The sequence below is a fragment of the Dipteris shenzhenensis genome, chromosome 13 (genome assembly GCF_047967505.1).
Source record: "Dipteris shenzhenensis isolate YYH24624 ecotype China chromosome 13, Dip_SZ_1.0, whole genome shotgun sequence".
Lineage (NCBI taxonomy): Eukaryota > Viridiplantae > Streptophyta > Polypodiopsida > Gleicheniales > Dipteridaceae > Dipteris > Dipteris shenzhenensis.
The window spans coordinates 28435318-28449590 of record NC_141608.1 but is presented as its reverse complement, the minus strand read 5'-3'; the positions used below and the strand labels follow the sequence as shown (position 1 = coordinate 28449590).

The following is a 14273-nucleotide window of genomic DNA, read 5'->3' as shown; positions in this document are numbered from 1 at the left end:
CACACCTACTACTGCATGCATAAATGCCAAGTGGCACAACAAACATTCCAATCACCCAGAGACCGCCAATATGGATGTACGGTTGCAAGATGTGAGAAGGCCATTGCAATCACATGTCTGATCATGTTCATCATGTGTGATTCAAGCAAATTGTGCCCGATCTTATACACTCTTGGCACCTACATGCAGCCTTGCCATAGGTAGGGTGAGCAAATTTGAGAGCAACATTGGTCCCAGTTTGCGGCCTCCCATATATACCAGGTTCGCTCCTCATATCAGGGGAAAACCTTTATCTTTGGCTCAAAGGAATTCAAGAACATTGGCAAAAGGAATTGAAGTTTTAGATTTTTTTTGGAAATGAAACAAAATTAAGTAATATATAAGTAAAGAAAACAGGATACGTACTTGTAGAAACTAGAATTTACAAAGGCAGTGTTTACAAGCATGCTCTCTTGTATTAACCACGTGGGAGATTCAAGCTCAAGCTGTAAACACACAATTTTGAAAGAGACTTCATATCGAACTTATTAATAAAACCACAGACAAATTATCCTCCACTATCATCCACATATCAGATGCTCATAATGCAGTTTGGAAAGGCGTCAACCACTCAGTCACAAAATAGGTGGCAAGAACTGCCTTGTTCATCTTTCTTCCCTTTATAATTGCACAGTTGCAGACAGCATTCCAAATGCAACCGAAGGCCTAAACGTTCCAACTTTCTGAGATAACATACTAAACTTCTGATATTAAAGTTACAAAATTGTCAACAATGTACAATCTAATGGTAGACACCACTGAGGTAAATATATGGTGCCAAATGACTATCAAGCACATCATAGAGAGCCATCCTATTATTCACTAACCACCCATTAGTTATGAGACAAGTAGCTTTTTTTGTTAACTCTTTGTTTGCTGTAGATCAATAATTTACATGCCATCCAAGATGGTGTGTACTTTATACAATTTGTCATGCAAGGATAGTCCAGCCTTGGGAGCAGACGATAGTGATGTCCAGCTATCACATACATGAGCATTGTTCAAATGCAACCTGAACAACCATCAATCCGGCTAAGTAGATCAAAAACATTTCAGGCCCAAGGCATTATGATTGGAAGGTTTGCTCTGCCACTTCAGACAGCAGACCAACTGTAATGGCTCTCCAGAGGAACGGAGCATGCCAAGCTTTTGTCATCATTAAATGAGCTTTGTGAAAGGAAGGCATCATTATCATCGTGTTAGAGACGATCAAGATGGCACATAGCACAGACTGATGTGGATGCTATATTTGCGTAAGTGCAATGCTCACAATACCAGTGCCCATTACCATCTCCAACTTGGCTGGAACCACCAATTCTAGAGCTAAACCTTGATCTACCATTTCTCCCCCTGGACGATCCCTGTGCCCTCTCACTGCTAATAGACTTATCGCCTAATATAGGGGAGCTGTCCACGTCTGCCAAACCATTCTCCAATGCCCGAACAAGGTTCTCAAAGTAGTTTCTTGTTACACTGCACCAAATACAATCCAAAACGTCAAAAAGGAACCAACCACCTTTTAGGGACACGCCAGCTGTGCCCCTTGTAACAATAAACTTGTCCAGAAAACTGAACCTGACTGATATCGTGAGTTTCAATGATCAGATCACCTTGTCAACCCAGCAAGCTTAGTCCGAAAATCATTAAAAGAACTCTCAGGTGATTCCCCTTCCAAATAAGCTTGCAGATCTTTTTCTGCACACTGATGAAGTCGCTCCAAGCCAGCCTCAGCCTCCCCTGGATTCATTAGACATGATCAGAAATAAAAAATGTCACTCGTTCCTGCCAAAGTGAAAATGCAATTCAACAAGAAGTGCCAGGTGCCAAACCAAAAGACTAGTGGACCTCAGTAATCACCTTGCAAGTATTCAAAGAACTGCCTTTTTGCATGTTCATCTTCTGGAAGATAATAACCATATGCATATGTCCACTTCAAAACCCTGCGGCATTCTACAATCTGCAATTTGCAAGTAGATTTTGAGACATTGTCCGATTGTATATTCCAACATGCCCCATGTTCCAGGTTCTCTCTCTCTCTCTCTCTCTCTCTCTCTCTCTCTCTCTCTTCCCCCCGCCTCCCTCCCCCCCCCCCCAACCCCATTCCCCCACTGCTCTCCTCAGCCCCTCCCCCTAAGCCCGTTGCGCACCCTCTGCTCCTGGGCAGCCTTTCCATCGTCGCTGGACCTCCCTTGAAGCACAAGGCTGCCCCCCTCCTTCGACACTGGACCTGGGCCCTAACGTACAGCGCACGGGCTGCCTAGGCCTCACCCATATCACGTGGGGGCTGCCTCAGCCCACCCGCCTCTGTGTGCAGCTCTACACAGAGTGCGGGGCTACTCCAACACCCCCCGCTCCAGCCCAACCAGCCTTCTGCACGCCAACATACACAAGGAGCAGGGCTCTCCAGCCCCCGCATTTCCCTTCCAGGACAACACTACCCAGTGCCAGGCACCTGCCCGCACTTGACTTCCCCCTGATCGGATCTGCAGAACCCAAAAGGCTGGTCCCAACCGTTTCTTTACCTGCACAACAGCAAGAAAATACCACAGGGTCAAGAAGAGGTAAGAAATAAGGAGGTCTTACACTCAGGAATTACCTCAGGCAGGAGGTTGAATATACAGTTCATGGAAGCCCTCTTCAGTCCACTAGCCAAGTGGATCACCTCTCCTCATGTGATGGAAGGTAGGAAGGGCTGTACAACTTCCCCCCCTCCATACTTTCTCAGCCGAAATCTCTCTTAGTAAACAGCAAGAGAAGGAGAGGAAAATGGCGAAGGGAGACCAGAAAGAAAGATTTAAATAAGAGAAGAAACATAGATGATGTGAACAAACACAACAATAGAAACAGCCTACAGGTTGACAGTGCTGCCACGCAGAAAGAAACTAATAAAGCCGCTGCCCAATCACCAATCCGACGCCAGCCTCTACATCATCACCATCATTACCAGCTTCTGCCTCACCATCACAATTGTCCTCGGTGTCATCTTCTACATCATCCTTGAAGGGGATAGCCCCACCATCTCTAGCTGTGGCAGTGTCAGGGGCAGCAGGAGATTTTGTTGTGTCATCACCACCATCAGTGTTGGGACTAAGGGGAGCTCCTCTTAGACCAACCCATGATGCCCCTCCCCCATAGTAAGCCTCATCTCTATCACCCTTACCCCTTACCCAGCCACCTTTCCTCTCATCAGTCCATCTAACCACACCCACGTTCCAATTGTCTCCCCAGCAGTCTCCACTTCCAGCCCCCCTTCACACCACATCCCTACACACACTTCATGGCCACATGATCCCATCGGACTCTTGGGATCATGTCCATCTAGAGATAATACAGTTATAATACACCGCCTTCGCACACGGGAGGCAGAACAGGACCGTCTTATTCACAGTCTTAGCCAAGAGATATCCCAGCTCCGGAAGGAGACAGCAGCCATGGTGACAGCTCCACATAGTGGACCAGCAGTAGAGGCAGTTGAATCACAAATAACTAGCACACAGTCAGCCATTGCAGAGACTACCGGGTGAGTGGATGTTGCGAAACGGGAACCTGCGAAGGCCACCATTTCAGCCACAATTCTAGAGCAGCAGCAGAGGGCCAGCAAGGCTCTCAATGTCAGGGTATGTGGGACCCCCGCACAGCCACAAACCCCATGGATGACACGATCAACTTTGTGACCTCCTCTCTCGGGCTTCAGGAGCACCGGATTGAGGGGGCCCTAGCGCACTGGGTGAGATCCCAAGCAAGAGAAGCCTCTCATCATCCGCTTCAGAGACGCCCAGGCTCACCTCACAACACTACACAAATGCTCGGCCTTATGTACCCACCCAGAGATCCACTTAGATGAGGATCTCACACTCCTCCAAGTAGAGGAGAGGCATATCCTCCTGTAGCAGCAGGATGTCGCCCGGAATGAGGAGAAGTGGGTGGTAGTTCGAGAGGGACGACTTCTGATAGGTCCACGACAGGCGCTTGGTGGCCCCCCTGCATAGTGGGGCGGGGTCTATGAGACTCAGAGGACTGAGAACCTGATTTGCAATGTCTCGAACTGCAATGGCACTTATGGTCAAGTTTGGGGAACTTCTTGGAATCTTACACAGGTCGAGACATAGCTTTTTACACAGAGACACATCAAAGTCTAGAGTGACCTTTGCCAATAGTCAGTGGATACACGTGGGAGAAATCATATCGAGAAGAGACCCGAGAGACAGGAGAAGTTCAGGCATCGGGAGGTGTAGCAAAACTGTACCGATCATCACTCGCTGGAACGATCTCCATCGATCACATGCTCTCTTCATGAGGCTACGCTACACACTTTCCCATATACCACTCGGTCCACACGCCCTCCACCTCTCGTCTCAGTTTCTTGCAAAAGCTGGTACAACGACGAGTGTAAAGCTTTATGCCGACAACTCCAACTCGAAACCAAGCACCGTCTTCCGGGCAAGGCAGAGACTATACGCGAGTACTGCCGTCTGGTTCGCCAAAAGAAGCAATCTTTCATTCACGGGAACAAGGAGTTGTTATTAAACATTTTGTTTAGTAACAACTCTAAAGGCTTCTAGAGGAGGTCCCTCGAGCGACGAGCCCCATCCCACCTCACGAACACCAAAATATGACATTCTTACGTACGTACACTATACAATGTCCCTGATCAGCCTGAACCTAATCTCTCACACATACCATGCCCCACCACATGCACACTATGGTGTTAGGCACGCAACCTTGAAGCTTCATAATGGCCGAGCAAAAGATCATGAGGGCCTACGCACCGAATTTATTCCTTACAGGATAACTGCCCTAGCCACGATCTTAGCGAAGCTCTTCAATGAAGCGGTTTGCAAAGGCATTCTACACAGGTGTCGAATCTGTACTGTCCAATGCAGTAAAGATATGTGACCACCTGAAATGCCACATCAAGCTGTAGTGGGGATGCCCTGAGCTCAGCCAAAACTATGTGATATGCGGCTGAAGGCTTACTGTAACTCATCCGTGAAAGCTAAGAACTTGAAGCCTCTCAACATGGGCCCAATCTATATCTGATAGGTCTTGTCCCCAAGACGGGCTCCCGTACATACCCCTGCTGGTTGGACCAAAGAGTCAAAGAGAAGAGTCTTGTCCAAGTGAAATCCTCCGTCATAAAAGACATCAGAAGCACACATAACAAATATAAAAATATATATTTATTCTCTAGTTGACCGAAGCCAACGCCCTTCATCATAATTAAGGGGCTTTGACCAAGGGTCGAGACGCCTTAATTATAGTCAAGTCTCTCCAACCAAAGTTGGCACAACTCTCCAACCGAAGTTGGCACATCTTGGTTTACCATAGTTACCTCTCTTGGCGCATGCCAAGTCTTGTTGACCAAAGTCAACACTCTCTGACCGTAGTCAGCTCTGTGGTTCTCTGGTTAACCGCAGTTAACGCTCTTGGTAATAAACCAAGTCTCCCCGACCGCTGTCAGGTTTACTTGACCAAAGTTAAGTATCTTTGACCGTAGTCAATTCTTTGACCATTAAAAGAACGCCTTGACCATAATTAACTCACATGAAAACTCTTTAATTATGATCAAATAAATGGTCAAATGTACTTTGACTTAAAATATTTACAAGGTGGTGACATCCCCTCGGCTTCTATTCAGTTGACCTCAACTGAAAAGCTTCCTTGTAAACATCCAAAAGTTGTGGATAATCGGACAACATGTCTTCATCCATCCACTTGGCATCTAATGCCGTATAATTCTTGAATTTTACAAGATACCTGTAAAACTCCTTGCCCTAAGGGCCTTTGTATACAGTATGGTACACAATCTGCTTTGGTTGAAGGACCTCCTCCAGCTCATCCACTTCTGGTGGATCCGCTCATACTGGCTCTGTAGACTCTGGCCCCTGGAATTTCTTTAGAAGACTCACATGAAATGCATTGTGAATCCTCCAACGCTCTGGCAATGCCAACCTGTATGCAACCTCATTTATTCTTTTTGTTACCCTGAAAGGGCCATAGTACCTGGGAGATAACTTTGCATACACTTTCTGTTTGCCTTTAAACTTGCGGAGCCTAGCTTTCTCGAACTTTAAAAGTACCCAATCCCCTTCCTTGAGATCTAATTGTCTCCTATGCTTATCTGCAGCTCTTTTATGTTTCTCTTGAGATCTTTCGATTGCTGTCCGGACTTGGCTATAAGCTGTCTGGAGGTCTCTCACAAACTGATCAGCTGCAAATATTTCGTCCTTAGTCCTTAGGATAGGTGGCAGAATCACCCTTCATAGATGACCTCAAAGAGGGCTTTCCCTCTAGAGTTGTGTACTGTATTATTGTAAGCAAACTCTACCAATGGTAGGTACTTTTCCCAGTCTGAACCTTGGTCACCCACGTAGCATTTCAGCATATCCAATACTATAGAATTTGCTACTTCACTTTGCCCGTCTGTTTGGGGATGAAAAGAAGAAGAAAAATCCAGATTCGCCCCCATATTATCAAATACTCCAAAATAGACTGGTCATTTTGGGATCTTGATCAGTGACATGGGATCTTGATCACTACCAATGGACTTAGGCATACCATGATGCTTAAAGATTTGTGCCATGAAAAGCTTAGCCACATGATCTGTCTTTATGGTTTTGCGAACCGGAATGAAATGAGCTTGCTTGCTGAATCTATCAATGATAGTCCAAATCCCATCATTCCCTGACTTTGATCTTGGCAAATCAAAAATGAAGTCCATTGTAATACTTTCCCATGGTGCCTGAGGCACGGGAAAGGCATAAGTAGGCCAGGTGCCTTTATATGACTTTGAAAACTGAGTACCCCTCAGCTTCTGAGGCTGAAACCCTTTCTTTTCAACCTTGGGATACTCTTTCTTTTCTCATCTTGAAAAATCAATTTTCTTTCTTTCAGCACGTCCTGCATGCAAGGATAGTACCGTGGATGGATCTTGTAATGGCACAAGACTAGCTACTGAAGCTGAATGCATAAGGTCTTGAATATTCTTTGCCCCCAAAGCATTCACTACTGCCTGGATTCTTGGGCTGAGTCCTGCACTATACTTTCTCATTTGGGTTCCTTTGGAGATCTTTTTGAAAGGTGCAACCTGCAAATAAGCATCCCAAAACTTTTGGTTGTACACATCCACTGTATCTCCTGCATCCATATGCAAACTGTCCCAATCTTGAAGAACACGGTCTCTAAACTGTTTAGGCATAAACTACTAAGGCTTTCTTGAAGTCCTTCCACCTCTTTGGGGCTGACCCATCTGTGGTCACCTAATGCAGCATCAAACTGCCTGACGAACTGCAATGCTTTGTCTGTATGACCATATTGTCCATTATAGGTCATAAACTTGACAGATTTACCTCCCTCTTTGAATTCCTTGGTCTCTCTGGAAGACTTACTCTTCCTAGACTTTTTGTGTTTCCTTAGAAGAAGATACAGAAGTCAAGCTCGAGGTAGACGGTGAAGAACTTGGAGATCGGTGATGGTGCCTCGATCTCTTCCTGCTATGAGACCGTCCCCTATGAAATCTCAGGTTGTGCACGAGGGTGTGCCTCTGGCATTGGCACATCATACGCTGCATTAGGCATAGTTTCTGCTTGAAACAAATGCTCAGCTCTTGGATCCCTTCTGAGATTTTCCAGACCATCTGCTCAAATTCTTGCTGATTTTGCTGCACACTTCTCTGTCTTGGATGTGCATCCCTATCTTGTGAATCCCACTGGATAGGTGATTGAGCCATTTTCTTACAACTCCTCTGAGATCTGCAAGTTTCTCACACACACTGTGTATGCAACTGATGCACATTGCCTTTGCTTTTCAAAGAGAAAAATTACCTCTACAAGAGGTGCCTTGCATTCACAATCTATGCCAGTACCGGGCTGTCAACTCAAGGCATATACCCACAAAGTTGTCAAGGCATCAACAACTATATTGCCCCTTTTCTGGCTACTGCAAAAAGCACTCAGAATGCATCTGATTCATCTTTTCCTGAGCACAAAGGCATACATTTTCTCTTTTCTGCAAATCTTTGATTTTCTCTGATTTCTGCTTTTTCTTGACAGTAAATACTCTCTCAGATATGTGGAAACTGCTAGCAGAAACAGTCTCTATAACTGTCTTTTTTTTTTGGGGGGGACAATAACCAGATGGGTAACTACTGGTTACTCTAACCAGACTGACTGGTTCTGGTTCTGGTTCTGGTTAGTCTGCAACTAGACTAACTGGACTGGTCACAGTCTGGTTACAATGACCAGACTGGTCTGGTTGGGTCAACTAACTGGACCTCTAGCCAGTCCACTAACCAAGGTTAGGTTAGCTTAACCTCAAGTCTGCCACCTCAGCTGTCTAGCTGGCAGTCCAGGTCAGCTGCCACGTGTCCTGCCATGTCATCTAACACGTGTCAAAACGACACATCAGCATATTCTGTGCACTGCCACGTGTCTTCTGTGCCACGTCAGCCACCTGTCAAGACCCCTCTGCCACATCAGGTTCGCTGCCACGTCATCCTAAGGTCAGTGACCTTGGCTTGCTGATCTGCGTCGTGCGTTGCGCCTTCTAGAGACCTCCGTCGCGGGAACCTTCTGCATCTTTACGTGAAGGTCCGTCGGTCAGCCTTCCCCATCTGGCGACATCTCCCAAACGCTCATTGAGTCACGACGGTCGGACTTTACTTGCTCTAGGTGCCTGAGGCCACAATCCCTTTGCTTCATGGCCTGAGCTGCCTTCTCATGACGCCAAATCAAGCCTTTATGGCTAACGAAGCATAACCGGGCAGAAACACCGATGAGGCGCGTAGATAAAAAATCAGCATAGAACACCCTTCAATCATCAATGATGATCATCCCTAGCACCGGGCTCAATTAGCTTCACGTCCGTCGTGAATCCCATCGAATCCGTCGCACTATCGCCATGTGCACCTCTGTGAAGGTGTCTGTTATCTCTACTAGCGCTACGCACATACTTCTGCAAATGCATCGCCAGTATCGCTACCTTTTTTTTTTTTCACACAGAAACCTGAGGCCCAAATCAATGGAGCCTTTCAGCTCTTCCTAGTTCTCGTCAACCTACAAGCATATGGTCAGTCAAGCTATGAGCAAAGACCTCGCTCATTTTTCCATCGTCACACAGGAATTATCTTCTCTCATCGTGATTGCCATAGAAGGCAATTCATGCCTTGCCCTCGTACCAATGAAATCCTCCCTTGTAAAAGACAGCAGAAACACTCTCATTTCTCTCCCTCTCTCAACAGGTACACTAGGGCCCAGGACAATCGTCGGGCTGGACCCCCCCGAAGGTATTTTATTACTTGAGAGAAAACTGAATACACCGTTTAGCGTAGAGCTGTTCATACATAAATTCAAAACGTAAATAATATTACATGAGCTCTCCTTCTTGGCAACAAGCCACTTGTCAATTTCTACATTACTTTCCTAATTACATGCCACTAAGGGCAACTCTAGAGTCTTCGAAGCACTTGGTCACGCGAACCGCCTCCTAGACTCTTGTTAGGCTTCCATAGCGCTTAGTAAAATAACTCTTCCTAGTACCTGCAACAATTAATTAAAGCGCACCACCATGGCACCCATTAATTGTTATCGCTTTGCATGCAAATAACACACTGTGGACTAATTCTAGTCACGATGGACGTCCCCACTAAACAAATGTGCACACATAACAAATATAAAAATATATATTTATTCTTTGGTTGACCGAAGCCAACGCCCTTCATCATAATTAAGGGGCTTTGACCAAGGGTCGAGGCGCCTTAATTATAGTCAAGTCTCTCCAACCAAAGTTGGCACATCTTGGTTAACCACAGTTAACCCTCTTAGCGCATGCCAAGTCTCGTTGACCGAAGTCAACACTCTGACTGTAGTAAGCTCTGTGGTTCTCTGGTTAACCGCAGTTAACCCTCTTGGTAATAAACCAAGTCTACTCGACTGATGTCAGGTTTACTTGCCAGAGTCAAGTATCTTTGACCGTAGTCAATTCTTTGACCATTAAAAGAACGCTTTGACCATAACTAACTCATATGAAAACTCTTTAATTATGATCAAATAAATGGTCAACTATACTTTGACTCAGGATATTTACATTGTGGTGACACCAAGGGTCCTAAAAATGAGAATGAAAGGAGTGTCGGACAAGTCTGCCCAGCGTGGCATATCCCTTGCTCAATCGAGCTTGTAACGGTTGCATCGTGAAAATCGAGCAAGATCCTTGTTGGCCCTATCCTCCTCCATGGCATAAGCAACAGCGGGTGAGAGAGAGAGAGAGAGAGTTTATTAAAGTCTTCGGAAGACCAATGGGTCTACGAGACTGGGAAAAACTTGATACAATGAGCTGTGGTAGTGGAGCTACTAAACGAGCATCCACACCAATGCAGAATGCAAAACAATGCAAAAATTCCCAAGTACAACATAGTCATATCTCGACTATATATATCAATCTCAGCATCATCGTCGACATCATCATAACCATCATCATCAGCAGTAGCAGCAGCAAGACATCAGGATGGATGAGGCTGTGGAAGTGGAGGCATGAGGTCAGCAATAGAACGTTGTCGCCCCCCAAAGGGTGCAGTCTTGGTACATCTCCTGGTTGTGGCTCCGCGTCTAACCAAAGGAAATGATGCTCAAATAAAGACATGAAGAAGGCTTTCATTCATTCATCAAGTATGACAATGCAAGTGAAGTACAAGCCTTATATAGGCTACACACTCACACAGTTGCACCAAGTGCATATGAAATAAGTCCTATAGTGACACATGGCACTAACACATGAGCTAGTACTAGAACTCCTAGTACTACACGCCAACACATGACATCACCACACTCTTTGGCTATGATATCTCCAACACTCAGAGCAAAGAGTATGAGAACCAACACGCAAGGAGTAGACCGATCCCCCCTCCACAACAATACTGCAAAGAGCAAGTCCAACTATCCAACACCTCCCGTGTGATAGTGACCTCTCAATCAGCTTGCAACCGACAAGGAGTAGATCCACCCCCCCTTCACCGCAACACTGCAAAGAGCAAGTCCAACTATCCAACACCTAAGTCCAAATTTACATGTTTTGTATCTCTGACTTTAATCTAGTATAGTAATCAGCAAAGGGTCTTAGCTCACCTTTGCCTCAGCCCTTTGTGGCTTGTATGTGTCACTCTGATTTTGTACTTTGTCTCATAGGCCCACGAGGCCTTTCAGTGACGTTAATACATCTCTCTCTCTCTCTCTCTCTCTCTCTCTCTCTCTCTCTCTTTGCCATGGGTCATTTTTGGCCCCCCGAAAACGCTAATAAATTCTACTTCTACTTCTCTCTCTCTCTCTCTCTCTCTCTCTCTCTCTCTCTTTGCGCCCTAAAAAAAACCTGCCACAAAGAGAAAAAGAAAATATCTTCCTCAACTAATTCATGCTGGGACACCAAAGTCATAACCTTACCTGAAGCCATGCCTCTGTAACAAATCTCAATTGAGAAACTGGTTGGCATTGTCTGTCACTTAGTTTTTCAATCTGCAACAATAACAATGCAACTTTTCTGTTGTAAACTAAACTTCTACAGAAAAAATCAGAACTTTCACTCTCAACCCTTTCAAACATGAGGACTCCATCTACCTGAATCGCCTGCATTTGCTGGAGGTCGGAAAGTGCCTTGGCCCTGGACTGTTTTCACATGTCAAGTGCATTAGTACACTCAAGCCTCAACACCTCAAATCTAATGATACTCTATATTGACAGTCCAAGAGGAGCGACCCATTCATTCAGGAAGAATGTCAAAGACTAGGTGACACAGGGAATAATGCCATCTTGCAATAGTTTCTTAACTGATTCATTTGTGGCCCACCGCTCATAATAGTGAGTATATCGCTCCAAGGAATTCTTGGCCATTTCTCGCCTTTTCTCAGCCTCATCGTGCTGATTCGCCAAAAAGACTTGTCACCTCAGACATTGAAGAACAACGTGCCAGTAGGAAAAACTCACGTATACTCTACAATTCTTGTAATGCCAAAATGGAAATGATAACACACCTTCCCTTCCCTTTTTTCAGTGTCATATCGATTGCATGCATAGAAACCACCAGTTCTTTCACCATGGTCAGGCCAAGCACCAAGGCACAGCCTGTTAAAACAGAAAAGGAGTAGCAGAAATGTAATGTTATGCCACCCTTTCTATGGAGATACCTTATGTAGCTAAAAGAGCAAATCCTAAACTTTTTTGTGTATATAGTGGTAAAGAAAAATATAGTGGTAGCAAATTCAAAAGAGAAAATATAAGTCAAATATCAATATCAAGAAAGAAAAGGCAAGGTGATTCAATAGAATTGTCAGCTTCTTTGATATGATAAAGGTCCTCGAGTACATTAAACATTAAAGAAGCTATCTTATTGCACTTGAGATCGGGGAGTGACACATCCCAGCACTCCTGAAACCTCTGATCTGCAAGCAAACACAAGAACAAGCTTTCCGTCCCCTCAATTCAGATCCCTCACACACATACTTAATTGACTGATGATCAGTCAATACAAGAAACTTCGAACCATACAAGTAGTGTCTCCAAACCTTAAGGGCATACACTACAGCATAGAGTTCCTTTTCTAGCGTGGGCCAGCGATATTGGGTGTCGTCTAGCTTTTGCCTCTCAAAAGCTACAGGTCTGCCCTCTTGGAAAAGAGCTGCCCCAATCGCAAAATCACTCGCATCGGCCTCTAAAACATAAGGCCGGGTAGGATTGGGTAAGGCAAGAACGGGTGCTTCCTTGATAGAAAACTTCAAGGTTTCAAAAGCCTTGTTCAATGCATCATTCCAAGAGATCGGCTAGGTAGACCTGCGTCCACGACCCTTCAATATGTTTGTCAGGGGTGCCGTGATATGTGAATAATCACGCACAGACTTCCGTAAAAATACCGTAAATCCTAGGAAAGAACGAAGTTCTTTCACAGTATGAGGGATAGGCCATTCTAAAACCTTCTGGATACGATCCAGATCAATGCTTATACCTTCAGAAGAAATCTTGTGTCCTAAGTAAATGATCTCCTTCATAAAGAAGTCACATTTACTCATCTTGGCATAGAGCTTATGCTGTCTTAGAATAACTAAGACAATCCGGAGGTGTCCTATGTGATCCTCAAGCGTTCGGCTATATACCAAGATGTCATCTAAGAACACTACAACGAATTTGCCCAGAAAATCTCGGAACAAATCGTTCATCATTTGCTGGAACATAGCAGGAGCATTGGTCAAACCAAAAGGTAATACAAGAAACTCGTAGTGGCCATACCTAGTTCAGAATGTGGTTCTATCTATGTGTTTAGCATAGATACGGATTTGGTGATAACCCGTACGCAAATCAATCTTAGTGAAATACTTCGCTCCGGCCAAACGGTCTATCAGATCATCGGAACGCGGTAGAGGGTATCGATTCTTAATTGTCACTTTATTTAATCGTTTATAATCTATACACATTCTCCATGTAGAATCTTTCTTCTTCCTTAAGAGAACAGGTGCTCCCCAAGGTGATTTACTTGGGCGAATATAGCCCATATTCAGGTAATCCTGTAGCTGTGTAGCTAACTCATCCTCCTCAAGCTGGCTCATCCTATAAGATGGTACACTAATAGGTTGAGCCCCAGGGACTAAGTCTATGCGATGATCTACTGCCCATTCTGGAGGCAAACCCTCTGGCAGTTGAGCAGGGAATACATCCTTGAAACCATCTAACAATATTCTCAATTCACGGTGTTCAAACACATTTAAATCATTCTTATTATTTACAGAGACAACAAATGAAGAAAGTGGAATCAAAACACACTGATAGACATCATAATGAGAAGTGTTTAATATATTCCGAAGCTGCATCGCAAATACAATAGGTCCCTGAGAAGAGGAAATTTTATCGCACTGAATACAAAATTGGGTGTCCTTATCCACAAAAGAAAGGTATGCTCCGTCCATTCAATCTGAATATTGTGGGTTTTGAACCACTCTATTCCGATTAACAAGTCCACATGCTCCAAGTGCATAACATAGCACGTAAGAGCCCCTGTGTATGCTTGAATCCGGATAGGAAGCGCTTCAATCTTGGGATCCCAAAACTGCTTCCCAGCTGGAAGCTGCACCTCATAGGTGTGATCGCTAGGTATCGTGGACAGCCCCATCTTCTGCACAAATTTGTAATTAACAAAGTTGTCAGAGTTGCCCGGGTCAAAGAGAATGTGAACTCTTTGGTCCCTAACTTCTCCATAAA

General features: G+C 44.9%; 1 protein-coding gene across 1 annotated transcript in view; it reads right to left on the bottom strand.

The window, feature by feature from the left end:
• Positions 1–712: 712 nt before the first annotated feature.
• The window catches only part of LOC147895248 (putative E3 ubiquitin-protein ligase ARI8), a 73419-nt gene continuing 59858 nt past the window's right edge, over positions 713–14273 (bottom strand). Inside the window, exons 9-15 of the mRNA XM_087383368.1 lie at positions 12059–12149; positions 11856–11945; positions 11646–11693; positions 11472–11543; positions 1897–1996; positions 1650–1776; positions 713–1512 (exon numbers count right to left, since the gene is read on the bottom strand). Of these exons, the coding sequence (XP_087239494.1) occupies positions 1239–1512; positions 1650–1776; positions 1897–1996; positions 11472–11543; positions 11646–11693; positions 11856–11945; positions 12059–12149 (802 nt within the window). The 3' untranslated portion in view covers positions 713–1238. The remainder of the gene's footprint in view (positions 1513–1649; positions 1777–1896; positions 1997–11471; positions 11544–11645; positions 11694–11855; positions 11946–12058; positions 12150–14273) is intronic.